This window comes from Malaclemys terrapin, chromosome 2 (assembly GCF_027887155.1).
Source record: "Malaclemys terrapin pileata isolate rMalTer1 chromosome 2, rMalTer1.hap1, whole genome shotgun sequence".
NCBI lineage: Eukaryota > Metazoa > Chordata > Testudines > Emydidae > Malaclemys > Malaclemys terrapin.
In genome coordinates, this window is record NC_071506.1 from 231872847 (window position 1) to 231896741 (window position 23895).

The 23895-nt window shown below is 40.6% G+C and overlaps 1 protein-coding gene across 2 annotated transcripts in view; it reads left to right on the plus strand.

Moving 5' to 3' along the window:
- Nucleotides 1–23895, plus strand: part of CRPPA (CDP-L-ribitol pyrophosphorylase A) — a 185638-nt gene that overhangs the window by 18146 nt on the left and 143597 nt on the right. For both annotated transcript variants that reach the window (XM_054020279.1, XM_054020278.1), the window contains exons 2-3: nucleotides 651–930; nucleotides 23370–23519. In XM_054020279.1, the coding sequence (XP_053876254.1) occupies nucleotides 651–930; nucleotides 23370–23519 (430 nt within the window). The remainder of the gene's footprint in view (nucleotides 1–650; nucleotides 931–23369; nucleotides 23520–23895) is intronic.

Sequence of the window (23895 nt, forward strand, 5' to 3'; positions counted from 1 at the left end):
GGTAAACAAATCAGCCCGGCCTGCCAGGGTGCTTACCCTGGCGAGCCGTGTGCCAAAGGTTGCCGACCCCTGTTCTAGCATCTGTCCAGAGCCTCTTTGCTGTCTGACTCTCATTCAGTTGTATGTGCTCTGACACGCAGTAGAATTTGGAATAGTCCAAAATTCTGTGTACCAAATAATATGAGTTTGAGATGAAGAGCAGTGAGACTCTAACTGTTGGTTAGAATACACACACATTTGAAAAGGAAGTGACAGGTCATTGGGACCCAGAATGGGATTGGACTCAATTAGTTGATAAGGTTGGTTGACAAGGAGATTTCTGGTTGGTATATCTGAAGTCTTACTCCCTAGTCCTGCAATTTGTTGTTTGTGGGTAGACTCCTGCACAGAATCACATTAACTTCATTGGGGCTCCATGTGGATGGAGGGGTCCACCCATCTGGCTCTTTTTTCAGGATCAGAACCTTAAAGTAGCAAACTGGTATAGCAACTTTAAAATATTGGGAAGTGCTTCGTTACGCTAATATTTTTACCGATAATTAAGTTTCTTGCTACAAGAATTTATTCATTTTTAATCCTAGTCCAGGTGCTCAAAATTTAATTAAGAATGCATGCAAACAATATTTATGCATCTCTACAATTTCTTACAGAATAAACTGGATATCAGATATTGTTGTGGTGGTGTCTCTAGAGAACATTGAAACAATGAAATCTATCATTGAAAAATATGGCCACAAACGAATTACGGTTGTAGAAGGTGGAATGACTCGCCACCGGTCAATTTTCAATGGACTGAAAATCTTTCCAGAGAGCAAGCTTTCCAGCTGTCCACTCCAGAAACCAGAAGTAGTGATTATCCATGATGCTGTGAGGCCGTTTGTCGAAGAAGATATTCTTCTTAAAGTGGTTTTGGCTGCTAAAGAACATGGGGTATGTACAGCACAACAACTGAACTCTGTAAAGCTCTTACATGGTACAAATAAAATAGGAACTGTATTAATAGTCAAGATAGTACCATACATTTTAAGTGGAACAAATATAGGATCCAGTCATGTAAGCAGGTCAGCTTGGGTGGACATGCTTACAGGATAAGGGCCTTATTTGCCATACAGAATAATATATAACCAGGATATGGAATTAATATGCAACTTGTAAGGTAGGAAGTTACCAGCCTGATGAGAATTTACGGTGTATGCTTGATCCCGCTGGCCTTTAGTATGCAAAATTTTGTTGACCGATACCTAGATACTCCAGTGATGCATACTTTATAGATATCTAGAAGAGAGAGTAATATTTTTGTGGCATAACAAAGAGCTTTGCTATTATATTTTTCCATCTCACCTTTCATCGCAAATTCCTTAACAAAGTAAGTGGCAAAAGTACTGTTCCTATTACATGACTTGATTTCCCTAAAACCCTTAAACATTGTCATATTGTACCAAATGACATATAAGTCTTGTAGATCAGTGTTTGCTGTTTTGTGTAGATGGGAATAATTAAGCAATAAATGGCAGAGAGTTTAGCTAACAGTTAGTTAATGATCAGCCGCAAGCCCTAAACACACCTGGTCATTAACTGCCAGGAAATGCCTGTTATTGAGATCATTATTTCTATTGTTTTCCATTATAAAATAGGTTTTTGTGTTTGTTGTCTTGAGCTTTGTTTGATGCTGTTCTTACAGTTTTTGTTTGCAGTACCTGTGTTTTCCTAGTCACTAATCATTGGTACGTTAAAAACAGGATATTTCTGAATGCTGTTAGGATTTATAGGAGACATCTTATAAATATCAGTTAAATGGAATTCAAATATGACAGTTACTTTGAACTTAAACTGATGCACAGACAAAGCATGGAGGAAATGACCTGTAATTTGGTAAGTAATCTCAATGGAATTATTGGGGACTATGACTGTGAGTAAGGTGAGCAGGACTTGGCTTTGCATTTTTAAGGAAACTCCTAACATTATTATTCAGCAGTCATATAGTAAAACTTATGTTCAATTATGCATCTGAAAAGTATTAAAGTTCTATATTTTGTGCATTGCTACATAAAGTTCTACCTGTGAACACATTTTATTACCGCTTGTTTGGGGGACAGGGGTCCCTCATGTCCCCTCCAGGCTCCATTTCAGGTCTTTATGCTGTCCTTTTGTCCTTCCCCTAAGAGGGTTCTTGGCACAAACAAACAAAAGAAGAATCCTCTCCCCTCTCTTCCCTTATGGGAGAGGGGAGTTGATGGGAAAATAAAGAGAGGTAAGGGTGGCTTGGAACTCATGAGTCTTGGGTCTACCCTTTGATCTTAGTCTAAATGGGGTCTACCTCCAACCTCTCCTTGTGGGGTGTACTGCTCTGTGGCTGGGTCTTGCAGCTTCGGGAGCAGAGAGGATTGTTGCTATCTCCCTTTCAGCAAACCTATCTAAGGTAGGCTAGCCTCTTCCTGTTCACCACCCCTTCCAGTGGCAGCTTTTCCCTTTAAGCCCCTCCCGTCCCCACCAGCCTTTCAGGTGCCCCTCATTGGAATTGAACAGGCCCAGGGAAGTTTGTTAGTCTCCTTTCTGTCAGTGTGAGGGTAAGTGCCCCTTCATACGTTGCTATGATTTGTTTCACTTATGTACCATATACTTTAATATGGGATTATTAGCATAGTGTAACCTTCTAAATTAACTGATTTTTACATTTTCTGTGGTTTAAGTGTTACACTTGGGGGAAATCAAAATGCATTTTTACATACCTCTATATTTAACCATCTTGGGTCATTGCTTTATTCTTTTGATCACTGATTCTGAGAGGTGCTCAGTGATCTCAACTGCCATTGATTTCAGCACTTAGCAGGATCAGGACTTTTTCTTTACCAAATTAAGGTCCTAGACTTGCAACTCATTGCACATGGGTAGACTGCTGTATTCAGGTGGAGCCTCACTGACCTCACGTGCATAACAGATTGCAGGATCATAGTGTAAAATTCTAAATATTTGTATATTGTATAGGCAAAAAAATGTCTTGAACTGGAGTTGAGGAGAATAAATATCAGTAACTTAATGGTTTTAAATAATAATATAATAATACAGTTGTTACAAGAACATAATAATTTTAAAAAATCACTCACCTAAGAAATTCAGAGTTCAGGTTAAACAAAACAGAAGCCCAAATGTTTAAATCCTACAGTATCCAAATTGTGCATGAGACAGAATAGAAATTTTGTAAAGGTGCTTATGAAAATCATACATTCTATAATTCTTCATTTTCTTGAGCCTGATTACTTTCCTTTTCTTCCTCCACTACTGGGATCAAGTACCATCAACACAGGAAAGCATGTACTTCATGACTTGGGTGTATATGATATTTTGGATACCTACACCCAGTTTGGGAAGTTGTAAAGTTTTATTGCTACCAGCCTTCCGCATTGTGGTGGCTGAAGACAAAACTGTCTCATGTTCAACCTGTTCCCTGCAGGGAACATTACAGTAGAAGGTCAGCAGTATCAGTACATTTCTGTCTTTTCCACTAAGACAAGGCTACTTCTGAAAAGAGGATGAGGCCTAATGCTTCAGACTCAGTGACATGGAAATGGCAATGTCTCAGATCCTCACAAGGAGAGGGTCATTTTTTTGGAGTTTCCACAAAGATCTTAGAGACTTCCTCTTACTGGGATTTCATTTCCTCAGGGAGTAGTTGATGAAAACTGTGTTGACTCAGGTAGTTGGGCAAGGGCATTGACAGCACTTACGCAGGTGGGAAGGTTGGTTTAGTAGGTAGGGTATTGAACTGGGACTCAGGAGATCTGGGTTCAGTTCCTGATTTACCACATACTTCCTTGGGCAAATCAATCCCATGCCTCAGTTCCTCATGAGTACAACAGGAAATAACTTTCCTATCTCAAAGGGCTGTTGTGAGGATAAAATCTGTTTATGTCTCTGAGGCACTTGGATACTAGAGTGGCAGGAGTATATTGGGAATAAAATTCACCTGGTGCCTGTCCACTTTGGGGAGTGGGGTAAAGGAGAACAAGTCATGAAGCAGTAGCTGTATTTGGAACTGTGGCAGTGATGTATGGCAGGAGTGAGTTGTGGCATTTCTTAACTTGTAGGAGTGGGACGAGCCATCTGTTAAAATATATATTATGAACATTACATGTAAGGGCTCCCAGAGTATATTTATGATTATAAATCCAAATACATAGAGCTCCATAGCAATTGGCTTATATTTTGGTCGGTTGTCTTCATTAGTAAGAAATGAAACAGACTCTACTACTTTTGCTTTAGTGACAGTTTAGGATCTGCACCAGTCATTTGGGGACTTTTAAAGTCTGCTGGAGCCTTACATTCCAGTTTGCTTATCTGATTTGCTAGTAAATATATTTCCAGAAAAATTCCTGTCCATTAGAGCTTCCAAGGTCTTTCAAATGTATCCAATTTGAAATTTCTAACACAAGCCATTTTTGAGATAGGTGATGACAAAAAGCACTAGAACTTTCTAAATATGAATGTCACTTTTTTCTTAGAGCATAAGCTTTCGTGGACTACAGCCCACTTCTTCGGATGATATATGCATCCGAAGAAGTGGGCTGTAGTCCACGAAAGCTTATGCTCTAATAAATTTGTTAGTCTCTAAGGTGCCACAAGTACTCCTGTTCTTTTTGCGGATACAGACTAACACGGCTGCTACTCTGAAACTTTTTTCTTGAGTCCCATATCTCAACATAATTTTCCTAATCCTCTCAAACTTGGGAAAATATTGCTTGCTGGCCACATTCCACATGTGTCAAAATTTAAGTGGAAAAATAGTCTTCTGTAACTATTTTAGGGGGAAGGAGGCAAATGTGCATTACAATATAGTGGAAAATATGTCTCAGCCTTTGTTCTGGAGAGTCTGCTCCCTTTAAATGAGATTTAACCACCAAATGAAGTGATAACAGTGATTCATCACAGGGGTCCTTTCATGGTAAATTCTCCTTTTCTTCCTGAAAATTAATTTTCCATTATAAATTAAAATGTCTTTTAAAATGAGCATCAATGATTATTCAGATCCTGATCACATAATTAACATAGTGTTTTTGTAAATCTGCTATTTTAACATAAGGTTCTTTCTAATAGTGATAGAAGCATGGGATTATTTATGTTGATATGAACTTTCAGATAAGATTGATGTTGCAATGAGACTAGCATTTTTATAATAATAATAATAATTAATGGAGATATCCCATCTCCTAGAACTGGAAGGGACCTTGATAGGTCATCGAGTCCAGCCCCCTGCCTTCACTAGCAGGACCAAGTACTTATTTTGCCCCAGATCCCCAAGTGGCCCCCTGAAGGATTGAACTCACAACCCTGGGTTTAGCAGGCCAATGCTCAAACCACTGAGCTATCCCTCCCCCCATTGTTTTCTAAATGTGTTTGTGTTTACTTATCTGAAGGATATTTTTGGATCTATTCTGTCCTGTCATCTCTCAGACTCTTACTGTTTTTAATGTTTAAATTCCCACTTAATGCTAAAGGAAATAAACTCAGACACTTCATCTGCAACTGAGTAATATTATGTTTGTAATCCAGTGAATGATTTTTTTTCTCACTAATTTTCTTCTAGGGTGATTATAGTATCTAGCTGCATAATTATTCCAAATAAGTTGAGTACGGGACAAAGGCAACCTTTATAAACATTTTCTTCACCAGTCAATGTGCCCTGGTTTGTCTGATCATCCCCTGCCAGGAGATAACCAATCCCCAATTTGCTACTGCTCTGGGCTAGCCCATGTAATCATCTGTTTCCCGTGTCTGACATAGTCTTCCTTTTCTAATGTATATCCAATCTATTTTAGGTATTTATAAGTTGCTCCTTGGCTGTCTAGTGTCTTTTAATAGGTAGCAGGTTTAAAAGAAACAAAAGGAAGTATTTTTTCAAACAACGCACAGTCAACCTGTGGAACTTCTTGCCAGAGGATGTTGTAAAGGCCAAGACTATAACAGGGTTAAAAAAAGAACTAGATAAGTTCATGATGGTTAGGTCCATCAATGGCTATTAGCCAGGATGGGCAGGGATGTTTGCCAGAAACTGGGAATGGGCAACAAGGTATGGATCACTTGAATGTTCTGTTCATTCCCTCTGGGGCACCTGGCATTGGCCACTGTCAGGAGACAGGTTACTGGGCTAGATGGACCTTTGGTCTGACTGAGTATAGCCGTTCTTATGTTCTTTGTTTGGAGCAGCAAGGAAGAGGAGCTGTTTTGTCCCACTTTCATATATTTAATTTCTGACGTTTCTAAATATATGCCTCCTAACCAGGAACAAATGATAAAACAGCTACTTTCTCTACTGGCATAGCTTCACTTAACTCAGTCGAGTTATGCCAGCAGAGAATTTGACCGAAGAAGCTCTTGGCTTCCCTTGCTACCTGTCAGCATAGGAGCATCTGAGGACCTGAAAGGACCTTCAAATTGTGTAACAGAAGCCTTTGTAATAGAATCTGGCAAACTCCCCTAGTTGTGGGGTGGGGTGGTGGGAAGTTATCTTCATCTAACAGCTACACTTCATTTTGAGGAAATCACTGGACAGCCATGGACTTTCCATCTCAAAATTGTCATAGTTTCAGAATATCAGAGAGAAGTTACCCTCTTCTGTTCTCTCTTGTAATCATGTTCTTACCATATCTACAGGAATCAGCTCCTCAGTGTTTCATAACAGAATGTAATTATTTCCTCTTACATTATGTGTAAAAGCTTTTCTGATACAAAATCTGGCAGAAACGTTAAATCAGTAATGCAATAAGGATAATACTACACTGTTGTTCATCTGCATACCATATAGATAGTGTAACTGTATGAGGTTTTAATGTTCTTAAAATGGCAATTGATCAAATAGGGGATTGCACTCCTTAATTCTACTTGTCAGACAAATAAATTACTTTATTACATTTACTAATCAGTTTGTTATTTGCCTGTAGGATTCAAAATGTTCAGCTTATCCAAAAATAATAAATTATGCCTTAATAAATTAATTCTCTGAAACAATCCCCTTATTATGTAGCTTTGTAACCAATTAAATCCATTTATGTTTTTGGGGGGCAATTTATAAGTAAAATGATACGTTTCTAGAAACAAATTCTTCATTGCCAGTAAAAGCTGGGGATGGTAGAAGCTGAAGAAGGCAGCAATCCAAAGCCCCTAGCAATATCTCATTGCCAATGTTTTAAACAGTATCACCAAAAAATGTTTAAAATTAAAATAAAAGGAAAAACCTATCATTATTGGAAAAATCATATTACAGCGAGAAAGAGTCTCTCTTTGTTCCTGTCTGTAGTTAAATTTGCAACTAGATTTGATTATAAACCTGATTTTCATCCCTTCTCTAACTCAAAGTAGAAGGTTCATTCTCAGAATTACAAGGTAGACTGTAATTAATTTAATGAATAACTGTAGTTTTCAATAGTCTTCAAAGAAAAAATCCTTATGTTCATAATTAGCAAGAGTCTGAAGATAAGATGAATTTGTCAGAGAACAAATTGAATCAGTTGAAGGAAAAATGTATGGTGATGGATCAATTTTCAGCAGCGGCCACTGTGACGCACTGAAGAAACTAGGATTTGAGGGAAAATATGCTTAATAAAATGCTTGATGACAATTTTTGCTTTATATATAGACAGCAGAGAAAGTTGGATCTCAGTACATTATTGGATAGTATTTGTGTATGGAGCCTACTCACACATCACTCAAGGAGCCCAGGTCTGTGGGAACTTCTGCATACATTGTAAGGGCTTCCACTGAAAACAGTGAAACAGTGTAAAGACTCTTAATTAACCTCAGTTGGTTTTCTGTCAGGCCCAGGGTGCAAAAAGATTCTTCCTTGCAGGAGAGGAGCAATGCTTCTGAACACCTCCTAAGTTGCTGTGAAGTGATCTCCTCCTTTTCTCCCCTTGTGGAACTTCACATGTGTACAGGAGAGGCAGGAGCGGCGCCAGGGTTTTTGCCGCCCTAGGCGGCAGCGCTCCTCCTCAGAGCATTTGGCGGCGGGGGTCCTTCCGCTCCGTGTCTTCAGGGCGCTTCGGTGGCGGGTCCCAGAGCAAGTGAAGGACCCGCCGCCGAAGCGCCCTGAAGACACGGAGTGGAAGGACCCCTGCCACCCAATTGCCACTGAGGACGGCAAAATGCCGCCCCCCAAATCCTGCTGCCCTAGGCGACCGCCTAGGGTCGCCTAGTGGAAGCGCCGGCCCTGAGGAGAGGAGCTCCACTGCTCTGCACCTGGGGAAGTACACAGCACCATAGCATCTCTCCACTAACTCCTTAGAGCCTGATGCCATATGACAATGTATGTGCCTCATGAATCAGTTTTTTAAATTGACATAGCTGGTAAAATGCTACTCAGCAAATAACTAGTTAGACAGTTAGTGGAAAAATTGTTGAACAATGTTTTTGACATTTTTTCCTGCTATTCAGTCAGCCTTAGAAGGAAGTTACATCCTTTTAACATTTATTAAGTGGAAAGTAAATGAACAGTATGTTACAATTCAGTCTTCTCTTGCACCCCACCCCAAAATAAAACTACAAATCTCTTTTATTCTTTTAAATTGAAGGAAATGTGGCCTTTAGGAAAAAGTGGAGTGGCCTCAGAGAGAGTTTTCACTCCTGAGTAATCGGCTTAGCTTTTGGAATAGTGGTGTCAGGTAAATTGACCAAGCCCTACACTTAGGCATATGTTCTATGCATATAGCTTGGTTCCTTTCTTACTGCCCCTTTGCTCCTAGAGGTAGTAGGCTGCCCATATCAGTAGGAGATTACTGTTTCACAGAGTTGGCTCATCTGGGCTTGCCAGAGCATTTGAGGAATGGAGTCAAGGCTATGCCCTTTCTCTTCCACTTCCACTCTTCTGCACCCAGTGGGGGAGGCCATGCAGGGACATACATAGTGGGGTCTTTTACCCCTGTGTGGCAGCATAGGTCATATCAATGTGTAATAATTGCTGTCAGTTATTTAGTTGGTGATGGTGACCACTTTAAATAGTAGCTCATGATGGCTTGACTATACTTCTGAAGTTTGCTATTTTATCAATAGGTGCAACTCCATTGTTCAAGAGTTTAACAGCCTTACGGCTTGAACTTGCCTTCTGATCTGCATTGCATCTCATTCTGTCTCATAAAAATGAGCTGCTGCATTTGTACAAAAATGAGTAGTAGGTAATTTCCTGAAAGTCAAACCAATAGCTTTCATGTACAATATTAGAGTGTAGAATCAAGCCTTTCTTTGGTTTTTATACTTGAGTCTCCCCTTGTATATAGGAGAGAGGTGAGTAGGAATTAGGATAGGCCTGATGAAGGAGGTCTCCCCAATTCCATGTGCATAGAGTATGTGCACAGAACTCACACAGTGCGTGTTGACGCAGCAGGTTTAGGAGAAAGAAGCCAGAAAGGAGAAAGGCAATGGGAATCTACAAACAGAAGAGACAAGACGACCAAAGGGTATGAGAAGAGGCTGTGAGACTTCAGAAGGTGAAGAGACAGTTGATGAGATTCACAAAGCTGCTTAAAAGCATTAGAACCCCCTTCTGTTCCAAGCCCTTGTTTAGGATGGGAGTCAAACCGGAGAGTCCATGATAAGGTAGGAAACTCAGAATTTTATAGAGATGAAGAAGTGCTTCTGTTCTTCCCCTACTGTATAGAATCTGGGCTTTTGGAAACTATTTTCAAACAGGTGTCTCTTTTCTAAACTGCAAACAGGTGCAAGACTGGGTGAAGAACAGATCTGAAGATGTGAAACAATAAGAGTAGAAAGCTGTTCCCAAGAGAAAAGAGAATACTCCATGATAGGGCAAGGATCCCTGTGTATGAAATGGCTTTTTGAGGGTTTTTTCTGATGTCTTCGAAAATTAGATTTTGTGCTAATTGCCAACCACCATCGACTCACTTGGAAGAATAACATGAAAGATAGAAAATGCCCAAATTACTAGGTGATATTTAGCATTCCAGCCATATCAATCCCGTTGGTTGTTTGATCCTCCTTTGCCTGCACTGGTATCCTCGGGCCCTCTTTGGATGCTGCTCATCTGAAAAATTGCAGCCTTTCATGGTTTTTACACACACACACACACACACACACACACACACACACACACCCTCTCTCTCTCTCTCTCTCTCACTCACTCACTCACTCACTCAGAAAGTGACTAAGAGATCTTACAGACTAACAGATGCATTGGAGCATTATCTCTCTCTCTCTCTCCTTTCTCTGCGTTTTTTGAATGCAGATTTCCATTTTCTTTGAAAATCCTTTGTCACAGATGCAGCTCACCAGACTGCTGTGAGGTGATCCAGTCATTGAATCCCTGGGTTTTAAGCCTCTGGCATCTGAACAGAGCCTAGTTACTGTCCCTGTTTTAGGGTCCTTAGGTACACTCTCCAGGTGTCTCTGGGTGCAGATCCCCCATGCAGCACCTTGTACTGACAGCTGCAGCCATGCAGTCTTCTGCATGGAGACTTGGAACAATGCTGACACTTCCCCCTCTGCCTAGGGTTGCCAACTGTGACTGAAGCTATTCCCGGATATTTTTTCCCCCAACATGATGTAATGTCATTTTCTTTAAATATCCTATTAAAATCTCCTGGATTGCTTTCAACAGTCACTGGGAGATCAATGCCGATTCCAGGACACACCAGGCCAATCCTGGAGGGTTTGGCAACCCTACCTCTGCCCCTCCTGCTCCCCTGGTAGCTTAAACACACCATCTCCGAGAACTACACCCAAAAGTATTAGCCTTCTGATTCCTCCCCAGCTCACCCTTAAGATAGGAGGAGGAATGGAGAGCATGAACAAAGAGACAGATGACCAAAGCAAAAGGTTATAAATGGACTCTCAGAGAGACACCCAGAAAGTGCTCCCAGCTGGAGCAAACTCCCTTAGCATAGCTATTGTCAGATAAAAGCATAATTGTTAAAGTTAAGTACTCCCCATTGTCCTCAGCCTGGTGTGTAGTGATCAATGGCTCCATGTCTAGTTGGCAGCCGGTTTCAAGCGGAGTGCCCCAAGGGTCGGTCCTGGGGCCGGTTTTATTTAATATCTTTATTAATGATCTGGAGGATGGTGTGGACTGCACTCTCAGCAAGTTTGCAGATGACACTGAACTGTGAGGCGTGGTAGATACACTGGAGGGTAGGGATCGGATACAGAGGGACCTAGACAAATTAGAGGATTGGGCCAGAAAAAAACCTGATGAGGTTCAACAAGGACAAGTGCAGAGTCCTGCACTTAGGACGGAAGAATCCTATGCACTGCTACACACTAGGGACCGAATGGCTAGGTAATAGTTCTGCAGAAAAGGACCTAGGGGTCACAGTGGACAAGAAGCTAGATATGAGTCAACAGTGTGCTCTTGTTGCCAAGAAGGCTAACGGCATTTTGGGCTGTATAAGTAGGGGCATTGCCAGCAGATAGAGGAACATGATCATTCACCTTTATTCGACATTGGTGAGGCCTCATCTGGAGTACTGTGTCCAGTTTTGGGCCTCACACTACAAGAAGGATGTGGAAATATTGGAAAGAGTCCAGCGGAGGGCAACAAAAATGATTAGGGATCTGGAGCACATGACTTATGAGGAGAGGCTGAGGGAACTGGAATTGTTTAGACTCCAGAAGAGAAGAATGAGGGGGGATTTGATAGCTGCTTTCAACTACCTGAAGGGGGGTTCCAAAGAGAATGGAGCTTGGCTGTTCTCAGTGGTGGCAGATGACAGAACAAGGAGCAATGGTCTCAAGTTGCAGTGGGGGAGGTCTAGGTTGGATATTAGAAAACACTGTTTCACTAGGAGGGTGGTGAAGCACTGGAATGCGTTACCTAGGGAGGTGGTGGAATCTCCTTCCTTGGAGGTTTTTAAGGTCCGGCTTGACAAAGCCCTGGCTGGGATGATTTAGTTGGGAATTGGTCCTGCTTTGAGCAGGGGGTTGGACTAGATGACCTCCTGAGGTCCCTTCCAACCCTGATATTCTATGATTCTATGATGATTCTACCTGTTGTAGGCTCTGCCAGCAGTGGTGGATTCCACATTTACATAGGGCATTAAGTGATAGCAATTTTCATAGTAACAACTTCATAATATCAAGCAGAATTTATAAGTTGTACAGATAGCTCTCCCCACCCCCATTTTCACACCCTTATTATTACTTTTCTCAGATTAAATATTCAGAATCTAGTGTATTTTAGAATAAATCATAATGCTATTTACTGGCATTTTACAGAGAGAGATAAGTTAGTTTTATTCTTATGACTTTAATATATAACTATGTACAAGAAGAAAGCTAAGGAAACCCAATTAAGGATCATCAGTTTCTGCTAGAGTCTTCTCAATTCCCAGCTTGTTAGAACTAATGTGGGTTCTGACATCTCTTGATATAGGTGTCCTTTCCTCCATTACTCAATTCAGTATAATGCAGTGATAAAGGTGACCTCATTAGAAGAGTCATGGTGTCATAAATTTACATTACATTTGTTTAAACCATCCTGTCTTTTTAAAGTCCATTCAATCTACCTCATGGTGTCAGCTGGGTAGTATTGGATCAAAGTGTATATTAAGTTTCTGATTAAACAGACCTCTTCTGCAGTTAGGAATAAACACAATCATAACTTCTTCCTTCCTGATGTTGGTTTAAGATTCACATATGTCCAGTTTCAGTGAGTTCCACCATTGTCCTTACCCAGCTGGGTAAACAGACTTTAAGGAAATTATGTACATTTTAGCATACCAACCATTCGCCTACTGTTCAAAACTCCTTGCACGTGTTCTAGTGGACCCTATCTTTGTCTGACTAAAGGGTATGTTTAATGTCTTTCTCGGAGCACACTCAATGTTTCAAACCCAGTTTCATGCCAGTTTTTCTAACAGTCCCGTCCCTGGGTTCTAGATTGATAGATAAAAGTGGTCAATACACATATATCAGGTAAAACTAGAATTGGACATGCAACACTGTTTCATCAAATTCTGAAATTAACAGTGTCTCTTCCAGTCATTAATGTGAATAATTGATATTCTGCTCTACATTCTCAAAGTAAGTTTCAGTTAGAAACTCACATATTTAACAGAAGGCAATTAAGATTTTTCTTCCATTTTTAAAATAAAAATAAAGCTCGTGGCTCCTCTCAGTCAAATCTTTAGTAAAACCGAATCCTTAACCTGGCATTAGACTTCTCTGCGGGGAAAAGAATATCTAGAGCAGGGCAAAACTTTTCAGCCAACACTTTTTGACTAAAAATGCAGATTCAGCAAAACTGAAATGTGTTGCTAATTTGGGTTGGTTTCATTGAATTGTTCATGTCTGAGGGAAAAGGGAGGTAGCAAAAATAATTTCCAGGAAAAAGTCAGAATGTTTCCTTTTGATGTTTTTGAAACAAAATGTTTAGAATTTTTTAATTCAAAATAATTGTTTCAAAATATGTCTTCAGTTTTATTTAGAAAATTGAAAAGGGGAAGGATAGCTCAGTGGTTTGAGCATTGGCCTGCTAAACTTAAGGGGGCCATTTAGGGATCTGGGGCAAAAATCTGTCTGGGGATTGGTCCTGCTTTGAGCAGGGGGTTGGACTAGATAACCTCCTGAGGTCCCTTCCAACCCTGATATTCTATGAAACTGAAGTGAAACATTTCATTTTGGATTAAATTAATTGTTTAGTTTGACCTGAAACAATTAAAAAAATTCAGGACTGCCAGCAAACCAAAAAATCATTTATTTGCACAGCTCTAATCTTCTGTTCCATACCAGCTGCTGCAGTCTTAGGGTTGTAGTAGCCCCAGCAGCTGGTGCACTTCAAGGAGGAGAATGGCTGGGAGAGTTTGTGCAGTCATATCTTCTACCTGAACCATATTCTCTAACCTCACCTATACACTGGGGTACATGGAGCCGCAATGGTGCAAGAGTAAGGATCCCTTCAGTAGGATTCCCGAAATCATGCTCTTCTACTTTCCTGCGGCGGAACCATGCCATTTCTGCTAGGTCATGGTCTTGAGTCTGCAGATGAAGTAGGACGTTACCCTTAATAACAACTGGATATTTGGGGAAAGTGCTTTTAAGAAAAAGAAGCATAAAATATGATACAGTGAGACCCAATATCTTAAATTACTGTAAACCAACCAGCTGTGTGTAATAAAGTGATTAGAGGAGTTCTTCCAAAGCTATTTATAGGACTCTGTTTCATTAATACATTCTCCATTTCAGGTTCACAAACGCAGAAGATTTAAAAGGAATATGCCATTAAATATGTGAAATATTTTAATCTCATAATTACCAGTGGTTGGTTTAGCTTTGAAGATGCTATTCTATAAATTTGGAGTAAGCAGTCATTCACTGAAGACAGCCCTGCTAACTGGAATAGTAATTACTATATGTGGCTGAAGCACGTTGATTACTACAGATATAATTAGCTTGACTGCAGATGTCTGAATAGATGTGCATGTTTTTACCTGTGTCATGCACAGATCCATAGGTATTGCTTTCATTTCTGTTTTTGAAAGTGTATGTAGCTGTGAATGCCCGCCATTGCAAGTCATTTGATTTGTGTAACAGAATATTTTCCATGTATTAACATGTGGAAACAGTTTGATAGATTAGGTTGAGAAGAAATTAATCACAGTGATTTTGAGCAGTTTCATCTGGCTCATATCCAGAACTAATTTAGGCTAAATCCCAAAGAGACAGAAGTATTTGATAATTTGCAAATAATCTTTCACCTAATCAAAAATTCTACCACAGCTTTGTAAATTGTTGGATCTATATCTAGCCCATCTACATTCATATATGTTATTAATCTGAGCTGTTTATTTGAACAGCACTTTTATGTGACTCTTATATTCACTGAAGACTAAAATAAAGTCACTTGCATTTCTACTAAATTAAGCTTTTTTAAGCTTAGTGGACATACGGGGCCAAATTCACCCTCAACACTGTTCCGTTGACTTCAATGATATTGCACCATGAATTTATTTGTCTTGTGTCTGACTGTCCCAACTGATTTCAGTATAAAGCTTCAAAGAGATTATCTCATTTTAAGTGATTTAAATATACTTCTAAATTCTGGGTCTATATGTATGAAGACAGAAAGTTTATTTCTTTTTAAGGCAATGTAATGCAAAATTTTCAGAACTCTGTTTCCATGCCAAAGGACTTGTCAGAGAATAACTCTCTGATTAAAGAAATCAGCATGTTCTGCTAAAAATGTTAATATTAAGATATGTTAACACTAAGAAATGTATAGATGGTTAAAGTTTTCCTGTTGTTAAATTGTCATTCATAATCTTGATATACATGAATTGACATCAGATCTAGTCTGTGTATTAAAAATCTGAAACTCATCTATTAACATAGATTTATGGATTCCAAGGCCAGAAGGCACCTTTGTGATCATCTAGTTTGATCTTCCGTATAAGACAGGGTATAGAACTTCTCTAAAATAATTCCTAGAGCAGATCTTTTGGCAAAACATCCAATCTGGATTTTAAAATGATCAGCGACGAAGAATCTACTGCAACCCTTAGTAAATTTGTTCCAAAGGTAAATTACTTTCACTGTTAAAAATGTGCACCTTATTTCTAGTCTGAATTTGTGTAATTCAGACAACTTCTGGCCATTGAATCATGTTATACTTTCTCTGGTAGATTGAAGAGCCTATTATTAAATATTAAAACATGATTAAAATAGATATAAGATATGCTTTGGATTGGTAGATCTAGCCGAGGGAGATTTAAGGTGGAAGGAGAATGAGTGCTAGGAGATATGAAGCTAGATAGTAGAGTGGAAACAATTGCTAGCAGGAAAAAAGGAGAGCAGGGGTGTCAGAATACAGAATCAGAAGAGTCCTCACTTTATGGTCTGATGCTGCAAACTAACGGGCAGGGGCAGCTCTATGTATTTTGCCGCCCCAAACACGGCAGTCAGACGGCTTTCGGCGGTGCGCCTGCGGGAGGTCCGGCTGGTAACACGGATTCGGCGGCATGCCTGCGGGAGGTCCACTGGTCCTGCAGCTTCGTTGTACCCGCCGCCAAAGCCGCGGGACTGGCGGACTTCCCGCAGGCATGCTGCCGAAGGCTCCCTGACTGCTGCCCCCACAGCGACCGACAGGCCGCCCCTCACGGCTTGCTGCCCCAGGCATGCGCTTGGTGTGCTGGTACCTGGAGCCGCCCCTGCTAACGGGCCTAAATGGCCTGTGAACCACCTACCTAAAGCCTCAACACAACAAGCTGATTTGTACAGGTGGACTTCAGTGGGACTCTGCATGGGCATCTGTGGTCCGCTTGCAGGATCAGGGCCTAAGATACTGCCTTTCTTCTGAGACCAGGCTTCTGCAGCTGTCAGGCTTGGATTAAACAGTGTGCACTCAATGCACTTGCGCAGGGCCTCCATCTCAGGAGGACCTCTGACCACTGGCAATAAAAAAGCAAAATAAAACCTGAGTGGTGCTGCGATCCCTAGCACCAGATTGTAATACCACTCACTCAGACTTGGCCCAGCCTCTCCTCTATCATGATGGAGGGGCAGATGGGCCAAACCTGAGTGATGTAGGGCCATGTGAGTGCAGGGTGGGCAATAGGATAAAGTGAAGGTGGGCAGCCAGGATTGGGAGGAGCTACTTAGCCCAGGATGGGAATGAAGAACTGAGCTAAGCTGGGGTGGGTGGGGAAGGCAGGTTGCCAGTGAGAGGCCAGGAAGGTCCTCAGGGTGGGGAGGAGGACTGAGGAAAGTTGTTGTTGGGCTGTGTGGTGAGTGGTGAGTATTGGGGTTGGAGGGCGGGAGTTGAGGGGCTGGGGGAGAATGTGGTGTTGAGCATTAAAGGGTGAGTTGTGAGAGCTGTGGGGGCATTCGGGGTGGTGGGGTTGGGGACCAAGATGTTCAGGTTGAGTGGGGGATTTGCGGGGCTGTGGCCAATGGAGTTGAGGTGTTGGAGGTTGCAGTGAGCAGGGTGTATGTCCGGGTTCTGGATTGTGTGTGGGGGCTGGATATATATGGGTCGCAGGATAATTGGGGGATGGTGGAGAGTTTTTGAGGTATATGTGGGGTGGAGGGGCATTCGGAGGTCTGTGTGGGGTGGGATATATATGGGTCGGAGATGCTTTAAAGAGGGTGTGGGGGCACCCTCTTTAAAGCATTGTGCACAGTGTCCCCCAAATTCTTTATTCTGGGCCTGGCAGTTGGTGTCTTCTGTTAGGGCTTTGTGCCTTTGGAATTCACTCCTTTCTTGGTCCATATCACTCAAAGTTGTTAACTTTCAGGAGGTGCTGAAAGGTTCCATTTTTACTCTGGCTATGAGGAAGGGACAGATTTGTGAGGCAGGGTAGTGGAGGGGACTCTGGTGGTTTGGATGTTATGTTTTTGTTTTGTTTTGATTTTTTGGGAGGGTTTTGTTTTGTTTTGTTTTTTGATAACTTGCTCTGGCTAGGGTATATTTTTCTGAGACCAAATCTGTGTTTAATGTGTACAGAGTGCCGAGGGCATCCACAGCCTGGGATGGATGGCTGATATCTCTCTCTCTCTTTTTTTAATTTTTTTTTGGTAGTATACATCCAAATGAATAAATGAATACTTATTTAAAGTAGCTACTCATACAGATAAACAGACCAGGCTATGAGATGTAGATTAATTCTTTTTTTAAAATAATATATGGATTTTCAATATGTGTATTTTATAAAAATACTGTATAAGTTATTTTGCATTGTGTCACCAATTCCTTTCTTTCCTTTTGTTTCACTTTCTTAGTATATGGTGTTATCATTATTGCTCCAGAGAGCAAAAGCCTTGTATTTGCTTTAAGTTTTGACTTTTTAAACTGATTGTGCTAATGTGTATGTTCTTTCAGGCTCTAGCATGTAGCTCTTGTGGAATATGCAGGTCTGATCAGTATTCCACTCGTGCTGCTTGAAATAAGAAAGGAAGCTTAGAAACATAGTGCAAATTCTGGGGGAAATCTGGAGAAGGATAGCTAGGCAGAACTATGTATTTGCTGGGAGATGAGATCCCAGAAAAACAAATATGTCAAAAATATTGCCTGTACTGAACGTTGATACCACTGCAGAACTATGTAAGCCTGGGGTTGGTCTAAGATTGAAGCCCATGGTTTGAAATTGATGCTAGGAAGATGGAAGACTTTATGGTGCACTCACCCATACCCTACGTTAATTTGGTGCATGAATTGAATAACATTTCAAGATAATATGAAATTCATGCATGTAATTATTTATTTGTTGAATACGCATATCTAAATGTTCAGCTGCTCCGGCTTCCAGTGTAACAACAATAAAAAGAGACAGATACTGTGTGGTTGTTTCATGGAAGGAGGTAGTGTGAATCAATGAGAATACTTACAGTACCATGTTTACATTGGACTATGTGATGTACATATCCTTCCCTACTCTCCCTTAAATCACCATTGTATCTTTGGATATTGTAGATGTGCTATTGTCTTCTGTTTTCACTCAAACTCCAACTAAGTAAATACTGAATACGGACCTTAAAATTTGACCATAAATGTTTTGGATTAGTGCAAATTTTAAATGAGTTTTAGGTATGAGGCTATTAAAGATAGAAGAACCCAAAGACAGACTGATCTTTTGTTTAGTCAGCAGATACACTGTTATGAAGACAAATAGGGCTTGATGCTGAGAGAGACTGAGTACTTGCTCCCACTGAAGTCAGTGAAAATTGCAGGTGCTCTGCACATTTAGAATTATTCCAAGTGAATGGTTGGATCTAAGAGAGATAAAAGGGGCAGGCTTCATTTTTTTTTACTAATGATTTGACCAAGAAAAACTGCTTAGTGGTACCTAATTAATGTAAAGGAACAACAATACTTGTGTGAAACCAAGAAATCTATTTATTTAGATTATTTTCAAGTGTCTGCCCCGGTAACTTTAAGTGCTTTAACAAATATTTTAAATACATAAAAAACAAAGAATAAAAGCTAAAGAAAGTCAAGCAAACTTCCCATACAAGTCAACTCAACTAGAAAATAGTACTTGACTAATAATAATTAATGATGTGTATGACTAACCACCTCAAAACTCAAACCCGGCCTTCATTAAAAGCCCAAGAATGTAGATCAGTGCTGCATAGTGTTCTAAAGGTTAACAAATTCAGGCTCTGCTGGATCCAAGGGACTAATGAGTTTGAGTTAATGACCCTGCACAGAAAACATGCTGGCACAAGATCCCTCTCCATTTTAAAACCAGTGGCTGCCTATTTATGACTTTAGACTACTAAAAAGACTTGGGAAACTGTATCAAGGTTCCCCCCTGAAAGTAAAGGTCACACTATTTTCCCCAAGACCATTATTTATTTACTTATTTATTTAAAGTGCTCTTGGCCAAACCTACTACCTAAGCAGCCAGGCCAAACACCTACAAATTGGTAACCGAAGTAGCAAATCAGAGGTGCTGCTATGGTTTCTGTCATCACTTCTAGTTGCTTTGGTTCTGTCTACTAACACAATGTCAATTTTGCAGAGACTGAGCCTTAAACACGCCCCAATTTGAGTAAACTGTTGGGATGAATTGGTCCACTGCACCATCTGGGTCAGACAAGATAAAGATGTGAAGCTGTGTGTCCTCAGTATATCTTTTACAGCCCTTCCTATTAGTTTCTTGTCTGTGTGGAGCAGGATATATAAAGCACAAGAAAGAACTCTTAAAGCAGATGAGCAATTTCCCACACTACCTCTAGGATCTCTGGCAAAGAAAAATAAAAGAGCCTTGAGTGTTTCCACCAAACCCTTTTAAGGATCAAAAATATGCCCACAATACATTTTGATTAATAATATTGTAAGCAATTGACAGACATGAAGGCCAAGAAGGCCAATGGCATATTGGGTTGTATTAGTAGGAGCATTGCCAGCAGATCGAGGGAAGTGATTATTCCCCTCTGTTTCACACTGGTGAGGCTACACCTGGAGTATTGCATCCAGTTTTGGTCCTCCCACTACAGAAGGGATGTGGACAAATTGGAGAGTCCAGCAGAGGGCAACGAAAATGATTAGGGAACTGGAGCACATGACTTACGAGGAGAGGCTGAGGGAACTGGGGTTATTTAGTCTGCAGAAGAGAAGAGTGAGTGGGGATTTGATAGCAGCCTTCAATTATCTGAAGGGGGGGTTCCAAAGAGGATGGAGCTCAGCTGTTCTCAGTGGTGGCAGATGACAGAACAAGGAGCAATGGCCTCAAGTTGCAGTGGGAGCAGGGCCGGCTCTAACTTTTTTGCTGCCCCAAGCAGCAAAAAAAAGCACCGCCCCGCCGAGTCCCCCCCCCCCTCCCCCCGAGCGCCGCGCTGCCGGAACCCCCCGAGCACCGCGCCCCGCACCGCGCTGCCCCCCGCCACCCCAAGATTGGCCGCCCCTTACCAGGTGCCGCCCCAAGCATGTGCTTGGTTGCCTGGTGCCTGGAGCCGGCCCTGAGTGGGAGGAGGTCTAGGTTGGATATTAGGAAACACTATTTCACTAAGAGGGTGGTGAAGCACTGGAATGGGTTACCTAGGGAGGTGGTGGAATCTCCATCCTTAGAGGTTTTTAAGGGCTGGCTTGACAAAGCCCTGGCTGGGATGATTTAATTGGTCCTGCTTTGAGCAGGGGATTGGACTAGATGATCTTCTGATCATCTTTCAACCCTAATATTCTATGATTCTATGCTTCTGTGACATATAAGACTCCATTATCATCTTCCATCTCCAAACCAATACTACCATTGCAATTTCTGGAATGTACTCAGATCAGAAATCCAATGGGCTAGGGTCAAGACACTTGTTCAATTGTCCCACTGCAACCTTCTTCACTATCTTTCCCCAAAAAGAGGGGATAGACATATTTATAATTAGCAAGACTGTTAGCATCGAGACAGTCATCCTGAGCAGAAACTTCATAATGGATTCCTTAAGGATAGAAGGCAGCTTGTCCTCCTGAAGACAAGCGTTGACAGTTTCCACAAAGTGCAGACCAGTGCTTCTTAACTGATCTTCAGCCAGGAAGAACATGAGTCCAGTTCATATAACTTGAGAACTTCTAGAACTGCAGTGAGCGATGCCAGCTGAAATTCATGTTTTTTTCCTTGCTGATATGGATACAGTCTAGATCTGAGCAATTTATATCCACACAAGAACTTGAAAATTCCTTGCGGGAAATAATACTTGGCTCTGTAGCTGAGTGAAAATAATTTGAATCAACTAGTCTGTCCAGCTATAGCAGTCTCACTTTAGGTACCTAGCAAATACCATGGTAGATGTGGTTCACTGTTGAATTATTTTGGGGAAGTTCTTTGGCTTCTGCTATTCAGGAGATCAGACTACATGATCATATTGGTCATTTTTTGGTTTTAGAATCAACGAATTAGATTGTCAGATACAGACTCTAAATATGAATTTATACTGTGTACAAAACAGTTGTTAAAATAGTGTTTCAAAGTGCTTTTAAGAATACAGTTTTAATTTTTTACGCAATTTTTTTTTCAGTGTGTGTCTGATTTATGAGATCTGATTATGTAAACCACATTGCATTACATTGGTCTGGTTTTGTGATGATGCTGTGAAAAAGGCAAATGCAATCCCAGGGTGTGTTAGTCAAGGTATTTCCAGTTGAGCTAGGGAAAAATTAATCCCATTGTCCAAAGCATTGGTAAAACCTGGTCTGGAATACTGTGTATAATCCTGGTCACCCATGTTCAAGAAAAATGAATTCAAAATGGAGCAGGTATAGAGAAGAGCTGCTAGGATGATCAGGGAAACAGAGAGCCTACCTTATGAGAGGAAACTAAAAAACCTTGCTCGGTTAGCCTAGGAAAATGAAAGCTGAGAGAGGATGTGATTGCTCTCTCTAAATACCTTGAGGGGATAAGAAGGAAGAGAAGAAGAGCTATTTAAGGTAATGGACACTCTTGGCACAAACTGGCCACAAACAAATGTAGACTGGAAGTTAGAACAAAGTTTCTAGCCTCAGAAGAATAAGGTTCTGGAATGGCCTTCCAATAGGAGTAGTGGGGGCATCAGCCTAACTGGTCAAGATAGAGCTTGATAATGTTTATGAACAGCATTGCATGATGGAGTTGCCTGCACTAGCAGGGGACTGGATTCAGTGACTCATGAGGTTCCTTCCAGTCCTATGTTCCTATGGTTAGAATGTAATCTTGCATGATTGACAAAGAGATTATAACATAATATTGCATGAGCCTGGGAAATCTTATTTGACAAAATCTGTTTTTTTCTGGTATTACTGTTTCAGAAAAACTTGTATTAGACATTTAAATAGACTTAACTAATTATGGAAAAGTTGTGGGTTGCATACGACTTTTTCCCCAGGACCTTTGAATTTTATAATTTTTTTGTATGTGGACAATTAAAACATGACAAAACATATAACATTATCCAAATGTCCAGCAAGGAATAATGATCCAGCACCCTAGAATCAGAAATTAGAGATGGAAAAGACCCAGTGACATAGATCATCTAGTCCATCTATCTCAACAGGATTGTTCCCTTCAGTACATCTGCTAAATCTTTATTTCTGAGTTGATTTGGTAGCCTACTGATTAATTGATTAAGAATGAAAATCGCTAATTTACTGACTTTCTGGTGCCATATTATACCCTGGGATATGAGAAAATGGCTTTCTTTTACTCCAGGCAGAACTTTTTGGGCCCTGTCTTCCCTGTTCTCATGAAGAAGGGAAGCTCTTCACACAAGAAAATTGTTCAGATCCTTTTTCTGTCATTTGGATCCTCCGGTCCCCTCCCCTTGAGCTGCCCCTTGTAATCTTATGCACAGGTACCTGGCTTCAAGCACTGGGGGTTCACCTCAATTATGTGTCTTCCCTCTGTGCACATAAAATAGTGAACTAAATAAATTTCTTTATGATAACTCATAAAAGGCTCAACTTATTGAATAAATTTTATCTAACTATAATTACAGTACTTGCTGTCACCTCCCTGCTTCATTAGTAGGTGGTTTGGAGGAGGAAGGGTAAAGCAGCAATATTAATTGATTTCTTCTAAAATAAACAAAAATCTGTCAAAACCTGCTTTGTGTTGTATTTTCCTATTAGATGCCCATGTGAGGTTCCAGCTGAAGTCAAAGAGAGACACTCTCTCACAACCAAGAGCAAATTTTGTTAATGGAAGGTCAAGTTGATTAAGGCAAATACCACTATTGTTTCAGTAATAAGTTACTCCACCTCTGCAGAGCAAAACTGCACCAGCTCTGCTCTGAAGTCACTGGGAATGGGGGATGCTCAGTATGTCTCAAGAAGAGCTTAACACCTGGCAGCACTGGGCCCCAGAGTGTATAGAGGTTAATATGTTAAATTTGTTTTGGCTTGTTCTCTGTGCAGAAATTAGCTAAGATAAACATCCAAGTATATATTTAAGATTTTTTTTGTTCCCTAGGCAGCAGGAGCAATCCGTCCTCTCGTCTCTACTGTTGTTGCTTCCTCTGCAGATGGTTCCTTAGACCATTCACTAGAACGTGCCAGGTACAGAGCAAGTGAAATGCCTCAGGCTTTCGTATTTGATATAATCTATCAAGCATATCATCAGGTAAGAATTTGGGCTTTTCAAAACAGAAGCTCACTTTTCCCCCCCTCAGTGTCTGTTAAAGGAAAATAATTCACCTTGTTTGGTTTTTCTGAAAATTATAGTTGAAATTTCTATAAATCTATCACAGATTATATGAGATTGCATGTAAATCATTTTAGTGAAGTCTCCTAATGCCAATGTTTTATAATACTATTTTATAATTTTTTACTATGATCTGCGTACTAGTGACAATTCTTATCATCTGTTCAATTTATACTGTTATCAAACTGCCAAATACAAATGTTATTCCTGGGTTTTAGGTGACAAAGAAAATCTTTATCTATGCCTAATGGTATGTGATAAAATATATATTTTGTATATTATGAGCCATATTCTC